The 26,717-nt window shown below is 44.9% G+C and overlaps 1 protein-coding gene across 1 annotated transcript in view; it reads left to right on the top strand.

Annotated features, from left to right (window-relative positions):
* Positions 1-12,246: 12,246 nt before the first annotated feature.
* The window catches only part of HEPHL1 (hephaestin like 1), a 36,202-nt gene continuing 21,731 nt past the window's right edge, over positions 12,247-26,717 (top strand). The window contains exons 1-3 of the mRNA XM_080593603.1: positions 12,247-13,472; positions 24,087-24,331; positions 25,128-25,340. Coding sequence (XP_080449729.1) covers positions 13,303-13,472; positions 24,087-24,331; positions 25,128-25,340 — 628 coding nt within the window. The 5' untranslated portion in view covers positions 12,247-13,302. The remainder of the gene's footprint in view (positions 13,473-24,086; positions 24,332-25,127; positions 25,341-26,717) is intronic.

Raw genomic sequence — 26,717 nt, 5'->3', positions numbered from 1 at the left:
CACATGACTGTAGATGTCTGTGAGGCACGTCACACCAGGATGCCTTTATTCCTGGTGAAACATGCACTTTCAAGGGAAAAATCACCCAACCTATTTTAGGAGCTACTGTAGGGTTACAACGAATGCAGGTGTTACAAAGGTGCAGGAATCTCAATGCATATTCAAGCATAGATGATGGTATCTGTGGTCAGATGGATCCCACCCACGAGGACTTACAAGTGTGGCAGGGTGGCTGTAAAAGCACGGGGGCAAAGCCTGAGACTCCAGACCCCAGGTTGCATGTTTAATACCACCAGAATCAGAGGATGCAGGGAAAATTGTCTTCAACCCGACTCACGGTAGTGAAAAACCTTTAAAAAGCCCATAGAGTGATCTCAGGCAAATAAACTTCATTACAGTAAAAATCGCAAAAGTGAGGGAAGCAGCTGAACTACTGAATCCATGCCCCAAACTTCAGCTGGTGTCAGTGGCAACAGCATTTCACCCTGTTTCATGTGGTGGTGCATCAACTCCATGGAAAAGAAACAAAGAATTAATCAAAAAGGTGAGGTTTGCAAGCAACTCTCAGGTAATCCTTGAAAGGGCAAAGGCACAGAGCCTAATGGCATTTAAAGTCTTCAATTTAAAACAATTTAAAGACCGTCATCAGTTTGCACTGACAGCTGGGGCATGTGGGGTGAGACTGCCAGCTTTTGTAAAGAGTTAAGAAGCAAATAAGGAAATTTCATAATGATATTTAAGATGAACCTACCTGTAAATCTCATATGCTGGTTGCTAGGAGTTTTGATAGACTCCTGTTTTGCACATTATATATCTAAGATGCCATGTTCTCCATTTTCATCTAGCCAAAAGTCTCCTTTGGGGTCAGCATCCGTGACCTTGATTCAGTTTTTCTTTTATTTTCCCTGGCTCAAAGACCTCTGGGACAGCGTACAAGGTCCATGTCTGCACTTTCTCATCCAAGCTGTGTTCCTATCTCTGTATATTTCTTTACTGACCATTTTTAAATTTCTTCTCTTCACCTTCCAAAGCCTATCTCATCTGATCATTTAGTGTGTAGACTTAATACCTAGACTTAACTGTGTCTGTCTCAAATACCCCTCAGTGCCTTTTGCCACTGAATACTTAATAGTTTTTTCAAGCAAGTGCATAATGAACAGAATCAATATTGTGCCAGTTTTGTGCTTTTTAATTAATCTACAGCAACCTGTTGTCTTTTGTACTACTACAAAGATTTTAAACTGTTTAGGATGAGTTCAGTGCTTTCATCTGTGTTTGTGCAACAATTTTCACTCCAGGGCTTAACCGATGACTAGAGCTTCTAGCCATTAAAGAAAAATAAAAATGCTGGTAAGCTGTATTAAACACAATTCTATCTTCAGGAATATTTTTAGACTTACAGATTACTGAGTGGGATCTGTATTCAGTCTTTGATGAGAACTGAACCAAATTCTTTCTCAGTCCAGCTTGAAATACAGAAATACAGTTCTTGTTCTGCCCTTCTCTGTGATCTCCAAGGGAAAGGAGTTAAAACATGGGAGAAGGCCCATTTTATGCCTGCTGAAGATCTTTCCACTGGAATGAGAATAGCAGCACAGAATGAAGCAGAGCACAGGAAAGTTGTTTAAATCCCCAAACTAAAAGTTTGTGTTATCTCCAGAGAGCTCGGCTCTTACCTGTGTTTCTGAAGTGATAGACACCCTGGAGAAATGGAAACAAACAAACAAACAAACCATAAAATACTTAGAAGAACAGGATTTTGTCTGTGAACTGTTTTGCAGCTAAGCTGAGTGTATACAATTGTGTACATCTATTTTTCCCCCTGCAGTATTGACTTTGAAGGCAACGAAAGCATTTTGTGTTCCACTGATCAATGTCTCCTGATTATATTGACTTGCTGTGCATGAGCTCTGGTCCTCCTTTTATTTCTATCTTTTTAGCCACAAACTCTTTATTAATTTTCCAGTTATGTGTAGTAGCCTGGACACTGAGAGAGGAGACGTAAATATGCAAAACCTCCTGTTCATCGTGCTGGGAATGAAAACAGTTCCAGCCCTGCAATTTCCCAGGGTGGTGCACTGCGTGAGTTAAAAGCTGAAGAATTACAGCCCCGTGCAGGTTTCTGAAGGGCATATCTGACTGCCCACTTTGTCTATTAATAGATGTGTCCCATTTGCAGTGCAATAAACAGAAAATGCCCTATTTGCTGTTGACACTGTGCGTCAAAAAGGATCCAGGCAGTTCTATTGTCATTTATTCGAGTATAAATCTGGAGTGTAAATCTCATAGGTGCACAGTGATGCTCTGCCCAGTTCAATTTATTCCACTTTGGCACCAGGGCACAAACAATCTCTTGTTGCTGTTTCCTATGACATTTTGTTGGTAATGTTTTCTTCCACTGAAGGAAAGGGAGGCTGATTTACCCAAGGAAGAATCACTGTTTACGCTGAATCGAACTGCTAAGAGGCTTTTTCAGAGCCAGGTTTATCAGCTGGGTTTTGCAGATAGCCTGTTCTAGCCCCAGCTGGCCCTCCTGCTCTGGCAGCAGGTACCCCGTCAGCAGGCCTGCCTGTATCCAGGAGTGTCAGGGTGCCCTGTAAAGGTACAAACAGCAAGGTGAAATTGGCAGGACGGGCATTATTCAGGTTTTCCTTTACTCAGTGTATCCCAGACCTGCATAGCCCCAGCTAACACAGAGCCGACCTAGCATGAGTGCAGAGGAAGACGAGCAGGAGCTCCATGCCAAAAGGCTCACATCTTCAATCAGATCAGAGAAAGATGTAATAAATAACATCAAATAATCGCCTGGTGAAGGTTATGGTGCTTATGATGAGAATATATGAGAGCTTGAAGAGGTGGAATGGTAGTTGATCCAGACCGAGTTTAAAAGAGGCTGTCTGCACTCGTGGAGTATATTCACTGCAGGGTACCATCACACACATGCGGTCCTAACACGCAGTGTGTTCTGTTCATGTGCTTCACTGGGACAACAGCTTACATGGGTGGATCTTTCCTTTTTATTTTACCCATTTTCCCAATTTTTTCCTTCTTTCTTTTATTTCTCCTTTATATACATAACTCCCTTTCCTACATCCTTATGCTCTCTCCCCTCCCAGAAACAAAACCCAGAGTCTGCTTTTCCCCACTGACACATCATTTCCTCTGGGGACAATTGTGCCACCACCAAGAGGCAATCCTTTGGGAAGGAACCCTGTGATTCAGTAACTCTCACCCCGGTTTGCACAAGCAATGCTCTGCACAAGCTCTGCTGTACGCCAGGATGGGGGGAACAGTGCCAAAATGACACCTGGAAAATACCAACCATCACAGCATTTATCCGCTGCTTGCTTGCGTGGGTCTGTGTTTATTAGATTTAACACAAAACTCATTTTATTTCATTACTCAGCTGCTTTGACCAGGAGTGGCACAGTGCCAGTGCCCCTGTTTTCTGAAATGGCAATGAACCGTGACCTGTGGCCAAGGGTTGTTTGTGCACCTCACACTGAGCAGCACTGTTGCTCTCCAATATTAAAATAATTAGAGGTTTCTGCTTTCATTTCGCTGGTTTCGTGTAACACTTCTTTCTGGTTTTGGCTGAGAGGCATTTCTCAGCCTCATGCTTTGTCACTGGGGTTTGTCCCAGTCTGTGCTCAGGGTGCAGGTGAATTTGGGGCTAAAAGCAGGACCCACTGGAAATGCCTCTAGTTACCTGGAAGAAGGGGAGACACGATACTTCTGCTGCTGATTCCTCTCCTTTCTTCCTAACTTGACCTTTCTCCCAGGAAGCCTTCAGCAGTGACAAGCAAACATTGGGAATATACCACAGAAATGCATGTTTTGTTAAAAACTGCTGATTGTGCTTGAAAGAGCTGTTTGACACTGTCAGGAGGGAAGGTGCCTGCAGCCCAGGGTGGTGTTTCTGGTCAAATGGAGAAACCCTTTTCTGGCCAGGGAGATTTTAAAATAAAACCCTGGTGTGAGGCACCTGGAGAGCAGAGACCGGAGCAGAGAGAAGAGGGCAGCAGCCCGAAGGCTGACAGCCATCGTCGGGTTTTTTGTTACTCTGAGGGGGACAGTCCTGCCTGTCCTGCCTTCCCCATCTGGTTTGGTGCCAAAAGAAAATAAAGAATAATAATAAAAAAATCAATATGAGCTGTGCTGGCATAGCTGTAATGTTTCAAACACATAAACGAAGTCAGGTTTCTAGCCAGAATTACTGCTTGCCAGCATATCTGCTTACTGCTTCAGCTGTATCGGAGAAACAGATATTTGTGGAAAATTTGGGTAAGCCTTTGGGAATGCAGCTCCTTCAGCTCCTGAAATTTGTCAGATTTTTCCAGCTGGTGCTGGCTTATTGGAGAGGGGACAGTGCATGCCCTCTGCCCCGAAGTTGTTCGTGGGGGCTCATGGTGGGGTAGGAGGATATTTTACACCTCCACGTTATCACCTGTAGCAGAAGGGCCCGAGGCAATTGCAGCAATATTTCCCAAAGTGGGAAGTGCCTTTGGGAATTTGTTAGCACTGTCTGGGTTTCTGAAAGCAATTCACTGCTTGCATGGACAGCCACATCATGTAATTTTCCCCAAAAAAGAAGAAATTTCCATCTTCAAATCAGTTATACTTTGCTGCTCTTGTGTCTACTGGAAGGCAGCTTCAGGGATTTTGGGAGGGGGGGTAAGGGGGTGTTGAGGAAAGTGGACTTTTTTGTTGTTGTTGTCTAAAAGTAGGTATCGAAAGTAGACATAGGTGCCTTCTGAAAATGTGTGGCCTGTCTGTCTCCACTTACCCATATCTCTTCGCATCCTCAGGGACATACCATCTCCATCCCTGGAGATGTCCAAAAGCCACCTGGGCATCGGGGCAGCCTTCTCCAGGTGGCCCTGCTGGAGCAGGGGGTTGAACCAGATGACTCCAGAGGCTCTGTGATTGTGTAGTTCTGGAAAGGGCTGTGCTATAGCAGAGAGGGATGACAGCAGAGCGTTGTGTGGCTCAGGAGCTGCCCTTTGTGCCAAGCACTGTGGTCACGTTAGCAGAGGTGGCACTGTGCTGCCATGGGTTTTGGAACACAGTCCCTGTAGCAAAGCTGGCTCTACCACAGCCACTATGAAGAAGACTTCAAAAAGCTGGGCTTAAAGGAGAACAAAGTGTCTGGCGTACATTGCTTTTGTTCCTGAGTGGTGTCACCCGTTGCTTACACTGGGTGTGGGCCCGAGTTGAGCTAAGGGCAGGATGTGCGATGACAGCAGGTCTGCGGAGGCCGGGGAAGGATCCAGGGAAGCGCTGAGAGGGAAGACATTGGGTGGAGATGGGATCATAAAAGAGCTCGGTGAGAGATGAACCCACACGCATTTAGAAAATAAAAACCTGGAGGGCCTTCTCCGGCAGGCACAGCTCGCCTCGTGCTCCCCCCGGCTTTTGTGCCCGCAGCTCGCCCAGCCAGGAAGCACACTTGCTGCGTCCATGAGGGAGCTTGGTGTGAGCCCGGGATGAAATGCAGACCTGGAAAGCTGAGGCAGAGCATGGCAGACAGCTGTTTCAGCTTTTAAAATCTATTTTCAGCCTCCTTATGATGCTTGCATTATTGCATATGGCTGTTATGAGATAGGGATGCACTTCCCTGTGACCTGCCTCTTCCTTGCAAGAATTGCTTTTTGAAAGAGGCTGGGATCCTTTTAAGAGTAGTTTAATACTTTTATAGCGGCTCATATCTGGTGATAGCTTCAGGCATCTTCCTCCCACGATAAGTTCACCAAAAAATGTATCTGATGTCCCAAGCCTGTTCACCAGCTGGCATTAAATGCACTGGATGCCTTTCCTTGGGAAAAAGCAAACGGGAAAACCACTTGGATTCACACGGCAGTCAGAGGAAGCCATTTTAGTGACATTTAACCGAGGGTTCAGTGGTTACTGGATTCACCTGGGACGTGGTGAATCATATCCTGAACACCTTCATGCTCTGAAGGAAGGGTGGGATGCCTCACATCAGCACATCTCACCCCAGAACCCCCGTGCCTTCGCAGCCAAATGTGAGTGGTTTCAGATTCAGGCTGGAGACACTGTGTTGTTCTGTTTTGTTTTCTGTTCTCCTCTATCCATCCATCTGTCCAGTCAGGCATTAGATAAAGGAACAAATCACTCACTGCAGAGCATCTCATCACAGCAGGGAGCTAATTGGGACAGCCTCCCGGTCCATCCGAGAGAGGTGAGGGATTCACCGGGCACATGGGAGGAGGACAAGCGGCCACCCAGTGCCCACGCATCTCCTCCCTGCTCAGCAGCCGACTGACAGCGACCTGGTACCACTGGTAATGACGTTTCCAAACACGTAATCTTGCACATTGAGAATGTCAGCTTTTATTCGTCAGTTAAGTATTTTCAGTCCTTCTGGCTGCAGAGAAGATCTTGAAAACCTGATCTGCTCAAAAATCGGAGACCAAAAAAGCAGAATTAGCATCTACTGTCTTCCGTGATAAAAACAAAACCAACCAAACAACCAAACCAACAAGCACCTTTTATTTTTGAGAGCCTGACTTATGATTTTCAAATAGCCCAGAATGGCAATGTTGTCCTTTTTGGCTAACAGTGCATTTTATAAGCAGCAGCTGCCAAAAACACGTGTGCGGTAAGTCACCACATGCACTGCCTTTCCCTGGGTTTGTGCTTCTTTCCTTGCCCTTTGTCTGGTTTATCTGGCTGGTAAGATTAGGAGCACTGCAGGGCAGGGAGGGTCCCTGTCTGTGTATTTGCACTGTGTCTTGCCACTTGTAAAGGAAGCAAGTAATCACCACCCTTGCTGCTTTCATGTCTACTTGCACAATAGAAATAATTAATAGTAATAGTAGTGCTTTGCCTATCTGCGGCTCCTTTCATCTGAAGACCTTAAAGTGCTTGACAAGCATTAGCTAAATTAGCTTCCAAATACCTGGAGAGGGAGTCAGATATAATGATCCCTACTGTGCAGATGAGCACACATGGAGAAGCGAGGGCTAACTGAGTGCTTACAGTTAGTCAGCTGAACCCATGCTTCCTCCACTGGGGGAGGTTGCTCAGCACTTCTGAGGCTCAGGCCGTTTTCTCAGGCACTCAAATGTGGGGTTTGCTGTCTGCTCTTTATTTCCGAAGCACACAGCCTGCGGACCTGCGCCATCTGCCCCAGGTCCTGCAGGAGCTGGAGGAGGTGTTTCGGGCACTGTGATTCACGAAGATGCCCAGTCGAACTCCTGACCTGGCTGGGGAGAGGAGGAAGCTCTGCTCACGCCATGTCACATCCGTGGGAACAGGCACGGAAAAAGTGGCTCTGTCTGAGTTGTTCCTGGTTTCAGAAACAGAAGTGGACTCCAGTGCAGAATCGCTCCAAGCAGCCTGGGGCAGCCAGCTCGGTCCCAGGGGTGGTAGGGCCACAACTGCGAAGGCACATTTGCCTTTCACTTCATAACCCTTTCAGAGAGAGATCTTCAACTGAACTGGCAAATTTTCTCCATTTGCTCCAAATTTGGTGAGGGCTTACCAGGCTGTCTCCCCGTTCATAGGGTGCACAAGCCCTTGCTTGCAAAGGAAGATGCCAAGAGCCCCGACCCAACACCAAGGTCTTAATCCATGGTCATCTTGTCTCCTGCATGTCTCACTCATACCAAGCGTGCCCTTCACCTCCTGGGATCATAGCCAGCAGCAGAAAGGAAAGACTGAGTAAGAGCTGGGCAGAGGACATGAGAAATCCTCAGAAGGGTCTATGCAAGATTTAATATTAGCTTTGGGTGCCAAAACACAGGCAAATGGGAGACCACAGAAAGCTCTTCAAGGGGATCTCTCAAGTGCCGTTGGGTTGCTGAGGGGAATAATTGGGTTTGTGGAAGGAAGAGCTTTTATTTATTTATTTATTTGTTTGTTTATTTATTTATTTATTATTTTTCTGTAGACTGTGCCTTGTCTATTTTAGTACCAGGGCTGAAAAGTTTTCACTCCATCTAATGGCACTGTGTTGTAACATAGGCTTCTTTTAATAGGAAGCAACAGAGCCACTGAAGAGCAGCAGGTCAGGTCTTTATTGCAAAGCCTCATAGACACAAATGAAAGACTTTACAAGTGTTGGCAGTCGCCTGCAGATCCCGTAAATCACACCATCTCCCTGTGGGCAACCATCCAGGCCTCCACAAGGTCATGACATTTTCCCCTGCTTGCTCCTTTTCAGGCGGAGGAACTGGGCAGAAGAAGTCATCAGGACAACAAGTAATTTCTGTTCGCTCGTCCTCCGCAAGTAACACCCCCCCATTAAATCAGCAGACCCCAAACGAATTGTCACAAGCCTGCTGGGAATTTGGATGTCTGTGCCACTCTTGGGGATGGCTTGCCTGACTGAGGTGAGTCTGCAGCAGGGAAACTACTTGTGAAGATGCATTGGCATCACTTCTTCTTTTTTATTATTATTTTTTAAAAATTTATTTATTTTTCCCCTCTGCAATGCTCGATACCTTCTTCTGCTATCTGCTTTAAAAAATCCTGGTTAGTTTTCCAGTGCTGGTGTTTCTCACCACAACTCCCCTATTTACCTAGGGAGAAAATGGGGCAGTGACCTCATAGGAGGAAAACAAAAGGGACACATTCCCTCCAGAGCAAGTAAGTAGGTCAGCGCCGTGGGGCGGGCTGGAAGCGGAGCCTGCGGTGCCCAGGGGGTGGCTGGAGGAGGTTGGGCAAGCAGCAGAGCTGCTCGGGGCAGAGACGAGGCTCTTGGTGCTGGTGTTCCTGCAAGTGGGAAGCAAAGGTGGGTGTGAAAGGGTTTCGCAAGCCAAACGGGTCAGAGCATCACTCCTGTGAAGAGGGAAAGTCCAATGAGAACCTCATCTCCATCACATTCAAGCAAACAGGGACGGCAGTGGGGCAGGAGGGCAGCTGCTCCCAGTGCTGGACTGGGAGCCAGGAGACCGGGCTGCCTTCCTGCGTGAGCACCTGGAAGTTACCTAACCTTCCTCTTTCCTCATTTGTATAATAGGGTTAATAAACACGCTCTGCCCCACGGTGGTGACGTAAAGTTAAGCTCTTTCATGTTTGTTGGGTGCTACAATGGGCATCACCCTAAAAAACCATAAATAATGTGCCTTGAAGTTCTGTTGAGGTATTAGCCTTGTTTTAGCAGTGCAGATGTTACATGAGCTACCTGCACACAAAAGCTTCTTCTAATTAGGATCAAAACTTCCTTTTTTTTTTAGCCTTTTGTTAATGGCTTTTGAAGCTGAATACATTTCACTTGCCCAGCCTATTTGGCAATTTATTATAATCTCTTCAAACTAGCAGCACCTTTCAGTACACTCTTCATTCTCATTATTGCATCCCTTTACAATCTTCACCTTTAAGTGTCCTTTTGTCCTGTGTACAATCAGTTTCTCCAAAGTCTAAACTCAGCTTTGGTATTCCCCTGCATCCTCAGTGTGGCAGATATGGGCTTTGGCTCAAACACACGATGGAAAAGAAAATATCTGTGGTTTGTTCTGACCTAACTGGAGCCCTCTTTTTGATTTCATGCAGTTGTGGTTTAACCCGGCAGGCAGCTACACACCACACAGCCATTCCCTCACTCCCCAGTGCTGGGGGAATGGGGGATTTCTGGACAACTGTTGTGGTAAATGCCCAGGTGTGACCCTGAGCTGGGCACGTGGTCTGAGCCCAAACTGGTGGGTGGCAACAGTGGGGACCCATTTGTGCTCTGACGTGGAACCTGGACAGCTACCTGGCTTCCGTCTCCATCCTGCCAAGGGACTTTGTCACACTGGGGGAGTCACCACAGGCACAGCTCCAGGTTTGGTGGCAATACCAGCTGGGGGTAGTCTTACCTGGTCCACCTGCACCTGTCCACGTGAGTAATTCCCCAACCAGGCATGCAGAGTAGACACAAAAGTGCCATAGCAGGCAGGCCAGGAATGAGTGTCTAGGAATGGGAACTGTACTGCTATCAAGAAGGAGCAGAGGGAACCAGGGAGTTAATCTGCTTGCACATCAACTCATCTGCTCAAAGGAGAATACAAGTTGGCTTTCAGTAGTAGGTGGTCTGAACAAAAGGGCTTATCTCTGAACTCACGTCAACTAACTTTAATGAAACAAGGTCTACTCGATGAAGTTCAGCACATCCAAAATTTCTTGACCTAGGTGGACATGGACCTAATGTCCATCATGAAGTTCACTTAGTTATTCCAGCTAATCTATTAATGTTGGGTGGCACAAGTCTGGGCTTTAGTGGATTACAATCATTCCTGATGTACTTAAAAGAAAGCTCCATTAGTGACGTCTCAGGGCTCATTCACAAACTGATACTCAAGATATTCACTCTTCAGACCTATGAATATTGCTTGAATATTATAATGAGTTACAAAACTTTGAAACCCAGCCATGCACTAATTTTAGCCTTCAGAGGGACAGAAAGTCTTGGGGAAACCAGTGTCCAACCTTGTTGCGGAAAGGATTCTGAACAAAGGGACAAACTTCATCCCATTACCTCACTGCTGGAGGGGAACTTCCCAGAAATTTTCCTGATGCAAGGGCAAAACAGCTATTCTTTCATCTTTTTCTGAGTCACGTCCACAGCACCTCTCCGGAATGTAAATGTGCCTGGTTTTAATGATGTGACAAGGTAATTAAGTGTTAATATGTGGATGCAAAGGGTATACAAGGTGCCAGATCTAGTAAATGCTGAAGCCAAGCTAAGGCGTCTACCAGACTTACAACACGTTTCTGATACAGGGTGCTAATGTCTGGACATTACTCCTGTTACAGAAAAGAAATTTCCAGTAAAAGACAAATAAATTAACTTTGTATTTGGCTTTTGAATATTTTTTTCTTCTAGCAAGTAAGCAGCCAGGAGCCAATCCCAGGCACATGAAGAGCAATAGAAAAACTAGGACATAGCACTACGAGTATTTATGACCATAGTGCTGTCAGGTGCCAGCTCAGAATTAGACATTTCCTCTTCCTATTCCCCATTAGCTCGATGCACTTTGGATTATATGAGTCCACATATACGGACTTATGTTAAACATATAACAGAGCTCTTTAGTTACAAAAAAGCAAAAAGAGAGACAGTTACAGCAAAACTGTCTGGATGAAATTTGCCCTGTACCTGTTCTTTAAATATCTCTAATGCCATGCAAATTTTTGATTTAAACAATTGAGCTGTATACAAACTCATTCGAAGTACATGCTATCCTCTAAACAAACACATCCTATTGAAATGCAAAAACCTAACTACATTCTGGCAATAAACTTTCACCTAACAGGCACCCGGTTCTGTAAACTCAGGTGCTTGAGAAGCAGCTCACAGTTTGCTGGGCTCAGGACAGCTACTGGGGGTGAAGGAGGCATTCGCTGCAGGAGGCTGCAGGGTCACTGGCCCTGTGCAAAGACCGCAGTGGGATGTTGTTAATTTGTTAACCAAGTGTCACCTTGGCCTCTTCCCAGCTTCATAGCCCACCAGCTGGCTTGTTGGTCCCACCACATTTACATGTTTGACAGCTGTGCTACCAGCTGGAAAGCCTCAGCCTGTCCTGTAGTCATTGTCTTTTCTTTTGCTTTCTAATTATGCTTTTTAGAATCACGGTGCTATTACTTGGCACCATTTGGGTAACTGAGTGACACAACAAAGCAGTGGAAAATTATTTTTTAATATTGTTGTTTTGAAAGATCGGAAACTGATGTGAGATGCCAAGAGGTTGGGCAGCATGGATTTGCAGCAGAAGGACAAAGAGAAGAGCAAAGTCTTCAAGGTTAACATGAAGATAGTGGGTGACATACTTCAGGATGTCTGTACAGCATCTGTATTGTCACGTCTCTTCTCACCCTTCTCATTGTTCATCAGTCCATTGACCTGGGGCAATGAACATCAGCATGTATCAGACAGCAGCTTACAGCTGAGGGTCTCTTGCTTTTACAGCTGAATTAAGATGACCGATTGCAATTGTCTCTGTGTTTACCCACGTACACTGGGCTGCCAGTACTCACAGCTAAAGAAACTGAAAGCTTCTGTAGCCAGATACTCCTTCTTTCTGTGTGCCCTGTGTCTGCCTTGAAGGAAGACTCACCATGGTCCATACCTCACATAACCGCCGCATGAAAACACATTCACTTTGCAGAGATACGTTACGAGTGATGCAGATAAACCTGTGGCCACCAAATTCCTCTGAGAAGCCTCTGACACCCCTAGCAAGGAGTGACCATTAACCTCAAAGGGAAGAGGTCGGATGGCTCTGGAGCGGGAAGGGGAATTTCACAACCATCACAGATGGAAATGAGTCTCAGCTGTAATGCTGCATTACAGAACTGCAGAGTTTAATGTCTTTTGTCAGTTAAAAACTAATAAGAGGGTAGTATGGCTCTAAGTGTCTTGTCACCTAGGTGATTCTTTGGGGACGTTGCCTAAGTGGTTTCAAAAACCCTATCAATTAGGTTTATAGGTTTATACCATTTATAGGTTTACACCTGGCTTCACCAAGATGGTAATACCAATGTCCTCCTAGAGGAAGTCAGGCTACAAAAGAAGGGACTGATTTTCTACAGAACCATGCGGGCATGTTAATTAGGAAGTTTAATAAAAAGGTAATATTTGTGCATTCATTCTTAATGTCCAAATGGAAAGACCTTCCAGGGGATCCAATTTTCAGAAATCTTTGTAAAAAAGTGCTTTGTTTTGGACACTCTAGACCTGAATACAACCAGACCATATTCCATCATAATAAATTGGTCAGAAAATCTGAGAAATGTGAGGGGTACTGGCAAATTCTCTCTCTCTCTGATAGTGCGCTATTATAAATTAGTGTTATGTCACTGAATAAACCCAATGAAGGAAGCAAGGTGCTAGCTTTAGAAATCTCAGACATGATAAAGAAATTAAAAATGAAATAAAAATAAATAAATAAAACAGAAGGGGGAGTTGACAGGGGTGACAAAAAGACCAAAAAAAAAAAAAAAAACCTGTCCCAATGTGCCATACCAACCAGTCTGGAAAAGAGGGGACAAAAAAGCGTTCAGACTTCCAAGAAACACCAACTGGCTCTAGCCTGGACAGGTAAATGAGCAATTTATGCATTCACCGAAGGACTGGCAAGAGTCCTACTCTGGCAGCAACCTCCTCCCTAGCCCTGCTCTGCATAGCAAGGCTCTCTACCTATCCCAGCCCTAACCTGCTGAAAAGGAGGAAAGGAGGAGCTTTGCCCTGTCCATTCCTTATTTATAACTTGTCAAGAGCCGGGAGGGAGGGGTGAGCTCTCCGTGGTGCATCCTGCTGCTGCCTGCCTGCTGCCAGCCTTGCAATCACAACTACAAATGCCTCCTGTGCGAGGTGGTGGCTGCCTTCGCACTCTTGGGTTCCTCTGCCTGTTCACAGTGGTGGAAACAAAAATCAGAACCTACTACCTCGGGATTGTGGAAGAGAACTGGGACTATGCACCGTCTGGGAAAAATCTGATCACAGGACAGAACCTCTTGGAGGACAAGTAAGTCATCAGGGGCTTTCATAAACTGGAGGTACAGTGAGGGCTCTAAACAAAATTGACTGATGTGGTTAATGTTGCTGTAAATGTCTTAAGATGGCTCTTCTCTTCTCTTCTCTTCTCTTCTCTTCTCTTCTCTTCTCTTCTCTTCTCTTCTCTTCTCTTCTCTTCTCTTCTCTTCTCTTCTCTTCTCTTCTCTTCTCTTCTCTTCTCTTCTCTTCTCTTCTCTTCTCTTCTCTTCTCTTCTCTTCTCTTCTCTTCTCTTCTCTTCTCTTCTCTTCTCTTCTCTTCTCTTCTCTTCTCTTCTCTTCTCTTCTCTTCTCTTCTTTTATTTTCTCTTCATTTTCTCTTTCCCTTCCCTTCCCTTCCTTCCCTTCCCTTCCCTTCCCTTCCCTTCCCTTCCCTTCCCTTCCCTTCCCTTCCCTTCCCTTCCCTTCCCTTCCCTTCCCTTCCCCTTCCCTTCCCTTCCCTTCCCTTCCTTCCCTCCCTTCCTTCCCTTCCTTCCCTTCCCTTCCCTTCCCTTCCCTTCCCTCCCTTCCCTTCCCTTCCCTTCCCTTCCCTTCCCTTCCCTTCCCTTCCTTCCCTTCCCTTCCCTTCCCTTCCCTTCCCTTCCCTTCCCTTCCCTTCCCTTCCCTTCCCTTCCCTTCCCTTCCCTTCCCTTCCCTTCCCTTCCCTTCCCTTCCCTTCCCTTCCCTTCCCCTGTTGTTGATATTGTCACAGACAACATTTCAGCTTCTAGGCAAGAGGAGAATTTGTTTAACTTCTCTTCCATCTTACTTGATTAGGCCGTGTGATAGCCATTGTGTATTTGAAGGTGATGCAAAGGAGATGATATTTACCAAAGATTTGTCAAAGAATTGTAGTGGATTACAGGATCACAGCACGGCTGAGGTTGGAAGGCACCTCTGGGTCCACCTGGTCCAACCCCTGCTCAAGCAGGGACACCCAGAGCAGGCTGCCCAGCACAAGGTCCAGGAGGCTTTTGAAGATCTCCAAAGAGGGAAACTCCACAATTTCTATGGGCAACATAAAAGAAAGATTTTAGAACAGGTTCAAAAGGGGGTTAAAAATCCCCTCTGTGTGTGTGTTTCATGGAGAGGCAGGAATTTCTAGGACACATTGTCCAAAGTGAAATTGCAACTTCACCACAATCAAACACAGCTCTTTGCAATAAGACGCAGAGGAGCATTTGACAGGCAAGCACTTGTGACTTTGCTCTTGGTGAGATGATAGAAATTGGGGGTTTGGTACGACTTTGTAAAATTCAGATGTGTATAATACCTATGAATGAGATTCAAGACGATTATCCATATACTCCTGCAACGTATTCAGCTGTGGAGACTTCAGTTTAGGACATCTGTTTAGGTAGGTGCTTAAACGTACAGCTGTGAATGATGACATTGAAGTCCTGTGCTGAAAATGGAGTGCGTAGGTAAGCTCCGTGATGAATCATGCCTCGGCCAGAGGAAAACAGGCAGACAGGCACCCGTCCTTGTGCCCTCACTGCTGGCGTTGGCTCCGTACCGCTGCCGTGCCAGGACAGCTTGCCTGGACATCAGGAGGCACAAACGCTCAGTGCCTTTCTATAGTGTGGCCTTCAAACACTCGTGGGAGTATTTTTAAGATTTGACCAATATCTTTTACAACCCAGGGATAGTTAAGGGGTCCTTCCTCCGAGTCTAGGCCTGGGGTTGGGATGGGAGCTGTGAGGGAGGGAGGAGGTTCTGGTGTCTGAAGGCACACTGGGAGCTCTGTGCTGTGTCCCCGGAGTTAGAAATGGAAATGTCCTTTCTGTTGCTTTAGGCAGAAGCAGGACTTTTCTCTAGTGGTTGGTAATTTCAGAATCACTGTAGTCGGATTAAAGAAATGAAGAGTTTTTGCCACAAGAAGGAGGCAAGAAAGAGTTTATTTTTCAATAAAGTCTTATGCTTATGCTCTTAACAACCGGATGTCCCAGATATTATCCAACTCAACAAATGTTACCCTTTTAGGTAGGATACGGGGTAATATTTTGTTCCTAACCCATGAATAACATTGCTGGAAAGGCTCTGTTAAACACTGGCATTTCTCACTTCCCTACTCTTTTTGCCAGAGGATAACTTCCTCTCCTCCGTAAACTGGAAGATCTCTCACTGGAAAGAGATGAGCTTTAAGTGAAGGGCTGTTTTCTGTAAATCCTCCCTAATACTGCAGAAAGACCTGGAACCTCTTCTGTAAAACCTACTTTTAAGGCTACCTGCACTTTGAGCTCCCTGAACACCAAGTGGCACTTTTACCTTAAAGTAAGAGAGGTACTGGCTTTACATATTAACATCCAGGTACTGAGACCTTAAAGTAATGCCTTTTTCTTGGCATGACAGGGAGAGATGATAGCTTATGTCTTCAGTCAGTGTTGTAATGTAACCATTAGAGAATGTTAATTCCAGAGGGATTACCCACAGAGGGAATGTAATCTGGATTTTAAGGTAGACTATATATGTTCAAAGTTTGGGAGCTGTTTGCGATGAACTAGCTCCCTACGCAAAGCCTTCTACTGCAGAATAATAAAACCATTCCTGTAACTAGTTTACTCCGTTTCCAAGGTGTATTGAATTAAGACAGAACAAACCTGCTGTATTCTGGAATAATAGTTTCTCTGAATGGGTACATGGACTAAATTGTGAACCAGTTGTAGTTATTCTGAATATTTAGCTCTTTAATGTGAATTCTAATGTAAATTTAAAGCTGTATACTAATGGTTTACCTGTCAGCTAACTAATTGGTTCCTATGGATAGTAAGAAAAATGCAATTCCACTTATGAAGTTTAAGGACCAGTTCCTAGGTAGGGGCAGGGATGCATTTTGAGCCAGCTGCATTCAGGAAGCAGCAATGCTCGGGCTCGCTGAGCCGAGCACTTCTCCCCTTGTGATGCATCCTCACAGCATCCGTCTGATGGGACACAATCCCAGTTTAATTGATAGGGAAGTGCAGATAAAGAGCTTGCATATAAACTGATTATCTTTAAAAGGGCAGGTGCATATACAAAAAGGAATGTTCCCTTTGATTCCAGCTAGCCCACAGAGATACAATCAAACACACTTATTCTTTGCTCCTTAATAAAAATGCTGAATTAGCAATTGTGTAATGGAAAGTGTTACATTACCTGGATCAGATAGTGAGATTCAACAGACGATTTCAACGTTGCTGTGCCAAAGCTGATAACATATTCCTCAGCCTTTGGTTCTTAGCAGCGACGAGGCTGCTTTACAGAAAGCAGACCTCGGCAGCTGAGGCATGGGGCTGAAATCAGGGAGCGGGCTCTGGCACAAGGCTGCTTGGTTCCTGCTGTGCTGGTGCTGAGTGAGCTGCCTGCCCAGCCAGAAGCCGTGGAGCTGCCTCAGCACCTCCCTGGGCGTGAGGTGAAAAGTCTGCCTCTCGTCACAGCTGATTAACCCGAACGCAGCCCTGTGTTAGCGTAACTATCCTGCTCGGATGTTAATTTTGATGACGATTTGTGTTGCTGCCATGCTCAAGGGCCAGCCTGCTGCTTGCACAGAGCAAGTATCTTGCTGCGCATCAGTGCTTCTCATGTAAAGAGAGTAATGAGGCTGCTTGCCTCTGCCTTTTGTCTAGTCTACTTGAAGCCTCAAGCTGTTCCACTAATTTTCATAATTTGGATTGTTGCGAACGGGGCTAAAATGTTTCACTCTCAGTTCTTCCTTCAAACATCAAGCTGGCATTTTCTGAAACCCACAGGACTTTGGAAAATAGAGATAAATCCAAATTACAGCCACTGAAAACAGGTGGGAAGGTTTTCGGCATCCCCTCCCACCTGATACAACTGGTGGAAGGGTTGACACCAGTTGACCACATCCACGTGGTAGACTGGCCATGCAGGGTGCAAGGAGCTGTCAGTGCTGCTGGACGTGCTGCAGATCCCTGTGAGATGTCGTGGGTTAGGACATGGATATTGCTGCAGCAGGAGGGTGAGCTCAGACACTGCCTGCTCACTTCAATGGCCACAAAGGCAATGGCCTTTCAAAATAAGAATGCACTTGGGTGTTGTGGCTTGACATACATTAGTCTTTCCCTCCCTGTTGTGGCTCAGCCCTCAGGATTAAAGTTTGGTTGATAATCCTTTTAAATTAATTTGGTGCTAGTTTATATGATGGGCACTTAAATCTTGCTCTGCTGGTGGTAGATGTTATTAAGTTTGCCTGATGTAACCACTCATCCCCTCTCCTTAGGCCACCAAAGTTATATTTATCTGGGCTAAATCTTGCACCCACCAACACTAACGGGTATTTTTTGTTACCGCAGCATCAAACACAGTTTGTGCAACTTGCCTACGAGGAGATCCCACCCAGATAAATGACGGTAAAACTGTCATCACAGATGCTAAACTAATGGCTGAGTAATTACGTGGCCAAATGACCCAATTGCATTAGCAGAGAACATCACTGTGGGAAGGGTCAGCATCAAAAGGTGAAAATCCTGGCTGTAATGAAGTCTGGGGGGAGTTTTGTCACTGGCTTCAGTGGAAGGAGAAGTTCACCCTAGGAGAGAAACCAGTGACACTTTGGAGCCTCGTTTAGAGGTTTTTGGGTTTTACTGACCTCGTCAGTTGCCATTGTGGAAAGAAAAGGTCACAATTGCCTTTTGAGGACGTTGTGCCTCTGTCGTTTGAGGGCACACAACTCATCTTGTTTGATGGCGTGCGGTCAGGGCATCACCTACACACGTGAGCTGGTACTGCTGGTCCCCCTACACTGGACATCCATCTAGCACAGACATTGCTTTGGCCATAGCACGGGAGCTGTGGTCTGGCAGAGGGTTACTCTGAGCCTGCTGCATGACCCAGGTGTTAAAATGACAGGGGAACCATGGGCACTGTCGTAGCTTACTCCAGCCATGAGAAAGCTGGGGAATTTTTAGGGAAAAAAACTGTTATAAACTCTGACATAGAGTACGCAAAGAGGGTAGAGAATAAGGTTTCACCAACAGATTTTAGGGAAGAAACACATATGGGTATTTGCATAAATTATTGCCTTTGCAAAACCTATGGGACTTTAGTGGAGCAATAATAGGAAAAGAAAGTTTGTGTTTACCTACAGCTGCACCCAGGAACATGCAGCAGCTGTTGGGCACGTTAACTGCAGGAGAAAATTCAAGACTCCTCATCTGGTAGTTGTCTGAAGTGTTGATTTTTCAGTGGTGATTATGATAACAAACCAACTCAGCAAGCTTCAGAACTGTATCGGTGAGGGATCTGGCTCCATGCCCTGTAGTGTTTGCTTTGCTGTGCACAGTGTGTATGTCTCTTCGTGTACACCGTAATGTGGTACTCACATAAGCACCATATGAAAAATCTAACCTTAGATTGTATCTCTGCTTATAAAGATCACAGGTAACATAAAAAAGGTAAAAATCCAGGCAAAGTACATTTTCTGTGTGATAGAAGGAACAGGTACAGAAATCACACTTCACTCATGGTCCTTCCCTGAGACAGCAGAATATCTTCACGTCTGTTCTTGAATTCATTGAAGAAGAGTCTAGACAACACTCGTTTCACTCTTTCTCTCATTTGGAGGAGTTTTAATGTTCATCATTGCAGGGGGATGGCTTGCTGTAATCACATGAATACTATTTTTTAGGAATTAGAGTTTATCACCTATTAATAATTCCCTGTCCCTCTCATGTACATTGCCATCTTTTCTTGGAGTTTAAGAACTGCTGGGAATGGTCGGTAGGTAAAATGAAATCAGACAGAGAAATAACAGAAGGATTTGTATCGTTTTCCTGGTCTGAACAAGATCTTTTTATGCCTTCATTTACAAGCCTGCTTACCTCCACACGTAAACTTAAGACTGCCCTGATTATAGGAGGAAAAGGAAGGACCACTGGAGAGTTTCTGAGGGAATTTAGAAAGTTTGCATAGGTACAACTCCAGGGGATGGAAGATTCCCCTTCCCTACAGGGAGTAGGACTGGCTGATTATCATGACTTTGTGCACATGAAGTGCAAGCTGTAAACTGAGTTGGAAGGGAGATAGTCAAAGTTCAGAAGAGCAGCTCTTACATCTGCACAAGACCTGAGGGATAGAAGAGGTTCAGACAACGATAACACATAGCCATGAGGAGAATGGAGTGATTTAAGGGAGCAGGAGAGCATGAAGAAACAAGGAGGTTTGCCTGCTCGCAGCAAAAGAGAAGTGAGAGGTAGGAGAAATTTTGGCACGTGAAGCCCTATAGAATAGGCACATCATGATCACTGGAAGAAAGAAACAAAGGCAGATTTAGAGAACTGGACGTGTTTAACTATTACAGCATTTTAAGAAATTGCTGCTGCAATAATATATTGGAAGGTCAGTGAGTGGGAAAGAACAAGACAAGAGATGCAAGGGAAGGGGATGTTTAACAAGGTGGCTGGAAATGTGAAGTGCTTCCCAAAGAAGCAAACACCATCAGAAGAAGACAGGGAATGGTCTTTGAGAATGCTGTTGTCAAAAACGCAAGATGAAATCCTGCAGCAGGGAAAATCTCGGAGGGACTCTGGAGATGGGAAGGAACCCAGGAGTGGGAGATGCACTGGTGCATCTGAGTGCACTGGTGCAACACCAGCATTGGAGACTTCACAATGAGAAGATGCTCTCACTGAAAGAAAGAAGAGGGACAGGGGAAAAACCTCTGTGTCCCACAGATGGAGCAGCAGAGGACATGGAACTGAGCCTGTTCCAGCTCCCTCTGACACATCCTCTGGCTGCATTGTGGCACTGGGTAAAGGTACCAGCCCCACAGTGTGCCCACATGAAGTGACCAATTGTTTCAGCATCTGGGGGTGCAAAGGAGAAGTCACTAATGCCTGTACATCCTTTCTATGAGATTTCTGTGGCTGATACTGTTAGTTCCAGTGTGGGCAGTCTTTATGCAAAGGACTGTAATGTACAGCACAGCAACCCATGTAAAGTGTTTCAGAGAGCTGCCATTTACCTGAAAGGCTGAGGTGGGCACCCCAGAAGTCCTCCTGGATGAAATGGGAAAGCCTGGACACCTAGAGTGGGACTCACAACAACCAGTGTGCTCTGGTCTCAGGTTGTGGAGGGCAACCAAAAGGGCACGCTGAAAATAGATGTCTCTGTATATGCAGAAGTGGGATCTAGCCCTTCCCAGACAGAAGGAGGAGTGAGGCTGAAGTGTTTGCACTTCAAGAAAGTCCAAAGGCGTCACTGGTGCCTTTTGGGCAGCAAGCTCTTCTGCCCTTTGGGAAGTGTGGGTCTGGTAGGAAAGGGAGCTATGGATGAGCCTGAGTCCAGAACACAATGGTGAGAGCATCAGTGGGGTGTGGGAATTTGTCTCCAAGAGTTGATTGGTTATTTTCTCTTAGACTGTGGTTAACTAAAACCCATAGCTAAACAGACCCAAGAGGGTAAGTTTCTGCTTCTGTGCTGTGATCCCTTGCTGACTCCATGACTTTTGCATCTCCTGATGCTCAGCATAGGAGAGCATCACCTGCTTTGTGACTAGCTGTAGGATACCTGTTACAGACAGTGGGCTCTGCAGCTCTGAATGGATGGGTTACTTGAATGGACCTCATCTCAGAAAGCTGCCACTAAAAATACTTTTTTTTTTCCCTGCCTTCTAGATGTCTTTGAATAGGAGATGAGCACAGATCTGGTCAACAGAGATGTTAGCTAAGATGACCATCACCAAGGAAGTCTTCAGTGACTAAACCTTCAGGGCGATTTCCTGAACCTCAATACTTTAATGGGCTTTGGGTTCCCCATTCTGTGCATTTACAGGAGCTACACTCATGTCAAGCATTTGAATATGCCAGGCCAAGAAGTGACTGTTTTTTTTCTTGAAGTACAGTTCTGCAGAGCAGGCAGTGTGTCCCAGAGGTCTGAAGTTATGGGAGAGCATGCAATGTTGTCTGGCCAGATAGCCGGGGCCATAAAAGCTCTGTCATCGTGGGGGAAGCACGGTGCCATTGCAGTGCCTCATGTAAAGTATTTGGCTGCTTATAAAAATGGTAAAAAAAAAAAAAAACAAAAAAAACCCCACAAAACTGCTGAAAATAAGTACTTTATAAAAAAAAGGATCTATTTCACTTTTTTTTTTTCCCAGAGAAAATTTCTTTCAAACCATTCTAAACACCAATTTATAATTCGAATTAGGGCACAGCCACAGGAATACATTGCCATGAGGTAAAGCAGCTTGGGCGTTCACACTGCACTGCTACTACCACCACCTACTGCTCTGTGGTAGCAGCTCTTCCCCCAGGCAGTGGAAGGTATCTGCTCCTGGGCGAGCACAGGGTGACTTGCCAGGTCTCGCTGTGCACACAGAGTTACCACAGAGCTGCTAATTTGCTGAAGATCCAGACTTCTTGGCAGCTTACTCCTTAACAACATATTTTATATGTTATATATGTTTATATGTTTATATTTGACATAACATATTTTATTCAGTGATGAACCAGGCTGAGAAGCTTCCATCCTTTCCTCTCTGTTCTAGGCAGCTGTTTCTGCCACAGCGGTGTCACTGGCAATGCTTCCTTTTGTACCAAAATAGCTCTTGAGGAGTCTGCATTATAAACCACATTTTTCAAATTAAAAACCATTCTTTTGGGAGGCTTTCAGATTTCTATCACTTCAGTGATCTGGTTTAGGCAGTGGCCACAGGGGTGCAATGGCCACAGTTGGGGGATGTTGTGAGTTAAGGTAGCAGGCAGTTTTGGGCCCCTTGCTACAAGAAATACATGGAGGTGCTCAAGCAAGTCCAGAGAAGGGCAACGAAGCTGGTGAGGGGTCTGGAGAACAAGGCTTACGAGGAGCGGCTGAGGGAGCTGGGGTTGTTTAGCCTCGAGAAGAGGAGGCTCAGGGGCGACCTTATCGCTCTCTACAGGTACCTTAAAGGAGGCTGTAACGAGGTGGGGGTTGGTCTATTCTCCCGCGTGCCTGGTGACAGGACGAGGGGGAATGGGCTAAAGTTGCGCCAAGGTAGGTTTAGGTTGGATGTTAGGAAGAACTTCTTTACTGAAAGGGTTGTTAGGCATTGGAATGGGCTGCCCAGGGAAGTGGTTGAGTCACCATCCCTGGAGGTCTTTAAAAGACGTTTAGATGTAGAGCTTAGTGATATGGTTTAGTGGAGGACTTGTTAGTGTTAGGTCAGAGGTTGGACTCGATGATCTTGGAGGTCTCTTCCAACCTAGATGATTCTGTGATTCTGTGATTCTGTAGAGATGTCTTGATAAAGGGGAACACTGGATCTTATAGTGAAGAAATTATAGCAAATTATACCTTTCAACTCATATGACATGCAACGCTGATGCTGTTGGTAGTGTACAGAAATGGCAAAACAGAAAGTGTTCAAGAAGGTGAACTGATCAGTCACAAAAATTCACTATAAATATGGAATTGCCATGTTTGTGCCAGTGATACTTCAGGAAAACTTAGCTCAACTTTTTAATGAGTTTGTTTTAGGAAGTGTTAAAGTTCAAACAATCTTCAAGGGATGCAAAAACTCATGGAGCAGTCAACTATGTTGAAGCCAGTCATACAGTCCTCTCCTGGTTCTGTGGCAAGTGTGGTTATTTGGACACTGTGTGGGATACTTAGGGATGAAGAGTGTGTATCGTACTTGTCAGATGTATTCTAGAGAGAAGTAAAAAAGATTTAGTATCATGACAGATGGGCTAAATGTTGGTTGCCAGTATGAAATCATAGTTATAAGGGCAAAACTAATTTCTAGTTGTATAAGAAGTATTGACAGGGAGCACCTTTAACTGCAATATTACTTGCATATTATGTGAAGTTCTTGTGTTCAGACTTCAAAAGAGATAGAGCAATATTGGAAGGCTTTCAGAAAAGAACGCCAGGGAAGGTTTGTGGCATAAAGAATGTCAGTGCATTTGGTTTGTCCAGAAGAAACGTAGGAGGCAGTTTAATCAATTAATTAAAACTTGTGCAAGTGTCTGCCTAGAAAATAAATTCCTGATGGTATGTGGCCTCTTTGATCTGAGACAGGTCATGATGGGAACCAGTTGGAATATGGAGCTAGATGATTTTAGACTGCAAATACAGTTTGGAATTTGAAGGGAGCAGGAATTTAATAGCCACAACGTGTCAGCCACTGACCATGTAGTGGGCTCTCTGTCACTTGAAAGTGCTATAAAACGTGGGTTCTGTAAAGTAGAAATTATGTCTTTCATGCAAAAACATCTTATGCTACTCTTATGGGTTGCCAAACTAGTTGATTATAATTGCTCTTATTGGCTTTAGAAAAAACTTTGAATTAATTTGTTTTTCTTCTCCTGCACTGTCATGCATTTAGATGTGAGGTTTTGCCCTTGCGAAAGAGTGAGAAGGTGCTAAAACTGTACAGAAAGTCCTGGGTGGCTGGTCCTCAAGTGAAGACTTGTTCGTAGTACCTGTGTAGTACCTGCAAGCAGGATAACTGTTACTGCACAGGAAGGGGCATGGACCCTGATAACGTTGTCCAGGTTGACTCCTCACTCTTAGATCCACTAGCTACGTGATTTGTCCCTGGGAACTATTATCTGCTCTGTAAGCACCTGTTATTTGGTCAACTCTTCAAGGAATTTTTAGTCTCTAAATTATTTTCCCTTCTCAACACCAGGTTTGCAAGCGTGTATGCAACAAGAGGAGCCAACCGGATAGGGCGTGTGTACAAAAAGGCTATTTTTAGGCAATTCACTGATGACACATACTCCCAGGAAATCCCCAAAGAAGCCTGGCTGGGATTCCTTGGGCCAGTCCTGAAGGCAGAAGAAGAGGATGTCTTTATTGTCCATTTGAAAAACTTTGCTTCCCGTCCATACTCAGTGCATCCACATGGGGTCTTCTATGACAAGGACTCTGAAGGTAAAAGCTGATTTGCCCTCTCTTTTCTTCTCCGTTTCCCCTGGAGTAGCAAATGTCAGGGCTAGAAGCTTGTCCAAGTATTTATTGTTCTGGCCATTGACATCAGAGGACTTTAGATCACCCTCTCATAAACCCATCAGTAATTGCAACTGATGAATAAAACCAGGAACATCCTCATTTCTTAAAACTTTTGCCACAAACCTTTGACGCCTGGGATAAATCCAACACTGAAACAGGTTAGGTGGGTCTTTTTTTCCCTGAATTATTTTCCTGAATTATTAGTCACAGAAGTATTTTCCTTCCTTCTTTCTATGTCTAGCCTGTTGAATAGATAGAGTTCTTGTAAGTGAATGCTTTTTCTCTTTATAGGTGTATAACATACATGATATAATTTTCAGAATCAAATTCAGAATTCAAACCTATGTGTGTGCATTTTGGTTAGAGGTGTATGGATTTGCCTACATTTATCACTCTCATCAGTTTTCTGATGTATAATTTAAGCTGACAAAATGTGTATGTGTCTGTTTGATGAGAGTAAAGAGACATGGAAAAATTAAAGCCTGTTTTTTAAAAGCTTTATCTACTGATAAGTAATTGATCTTAACTGTCAACAGTTTTTGAATATTTTTACCAGAACTTCTGAAAATTTTCACAATTTCTCAGTGATTCTTTGTTTGTGAGTGTTGTTATTATTTTTGAAAGCCCTGATAAAATAGAAGAATATACATATTTATTCAAGGAAAATGGTTAAGGGGGAGCTAAAAGCTTCCTTTTTTTTTTTTTTTTAATGTATTAGGAGCGCTTTACCCAGATGGAACCGGCGGTAAAAGCAAAGAGGACGATTTTGTTGTTCCCGGTGGAAATTACACGTACACATGGCCAGTAAGGAAAGATTATTCCCCAACTTTGGCAGACTCAAACTGCTTGACTTGGATTTACCATTCTCACATTGACACACCAAGAGATATTGCATCTGGTTTAATTGGGCCACTGCTGGTTTGTAAAAAAGGTACTGAGCTAGGAAAAGTGACAAAGCAAGCCCCTCTGCCAAGCTTGGCATCTTAACAGTCATTTTTGCTTACAGGTATAAACATGATGGTCTAGAGTCTATCCCTACATAGCCCATAAAAAGGGGCAAGGAATAGCTGGGCCATTCCAGGAGCACCCCAGGGTAGGTATTGTAGCTCTGGGACAACCCCCTTCCCGCTCCCCTTTGGCTTCACAAGAGATTTGCCTCGGCTGGTGGAGGGACTGCAGCATGCTCTGTGGCCAGCTGGGCATGGCCGAGGCCAAAAATAAACGTTCCAAAACCGGGATCATTTCAGGACAAGCGAAGGACTCATTGCCCAGGAAGTGAAATTAGGGCTGGGCTGGTGACTTCGGCATTGGTATTTACATCCTTGAAACCCCAATGTTCCTTGTCATTTTTTTTCCCTTATGGATTTTTGCATGTAAGTTTTATATCACAGCCATTTGGAAATATGGACTGAACAGCTGAGGTGACAGCCTGTCCCATGTACTTATAGCCTGAAAATTTTGTGCTGGAGCACTCAGGAACCATGTACCAACTCTCTCCCCTCTGTCAGCTGAACCATCATCCCCTCTCAACCTGGGACACGTGTAAATCTGCCACCTCTTTCCCATATCTGCTGCAGTACAAAACCAGCCCTAATTTTATATACAGAAGCAGTTTTTATATATTCAGAAAAAAAATAAAATACTTCAGTGTGGAGAGGACAGGCATGGTGTCCAGCTTTACTCATAATTAAGATATCTCAGACTTTTTTCTCTTGGGGAACTTCCTGAATATGTGAAACCAAGCCAATAACTTTAGGATAATGCATGTAGCTAGGAGATAGCATGTTCAAAACAATCCCAGCCTGGAAGGCCAGCTTATCTGCATGTTGGGTCTTGACTTTGTCAAGGTGGATATCTGCACAATGCCACTGCTTTAGGCCTCCTCCCTCTGATGGTGGCGGGTGGCTCCTTACAGGGCTGACAGCAAGGCTCTAGGGCTCCATCCCGGAGGACATTGGGGAAGCAAAAGGTTTTTAAGGGTTCAGAGGTAGACTGGACAATTAGATGAAATATAAATCCCTCAATGGTTAATAATAGACTATCCAGTGTCACCACTCCTATAGTCTCAGGTTGTCCCCCAGATGGCCCCTCAGATACCAATACTCAAATTAGATTGAATAGATTGTACTCATCCTGTCTTAAGGCTTCTAAAATTTAAATAACTTGTCCTAGTTAATTGTCTAGGCTTCCTCACTAGTCCAGGAGGAGTGAGCTGCATTTAGCCAGCTGTTCCGAGGGTATGCTCCACAAGCTGCTTCCATGCAACACAAATGTGGGCTACCACTTGCCTCTCCTTAATTTCTGGCCA

Source organism: Anser brachyrhynchus (assembly GCF_964034855.1).
Source record: "Anser brachyrhynchus genome assembly, chromosome: 1".
NCBI lineage: Eukaryota > Metazoa > Chordata > Aves > Anseriformes > Anatidae > Anser > Anser brachyrhynchus.
This window is presented reverse-complemented; position numbering and strand designations above follow the sequence as displayed.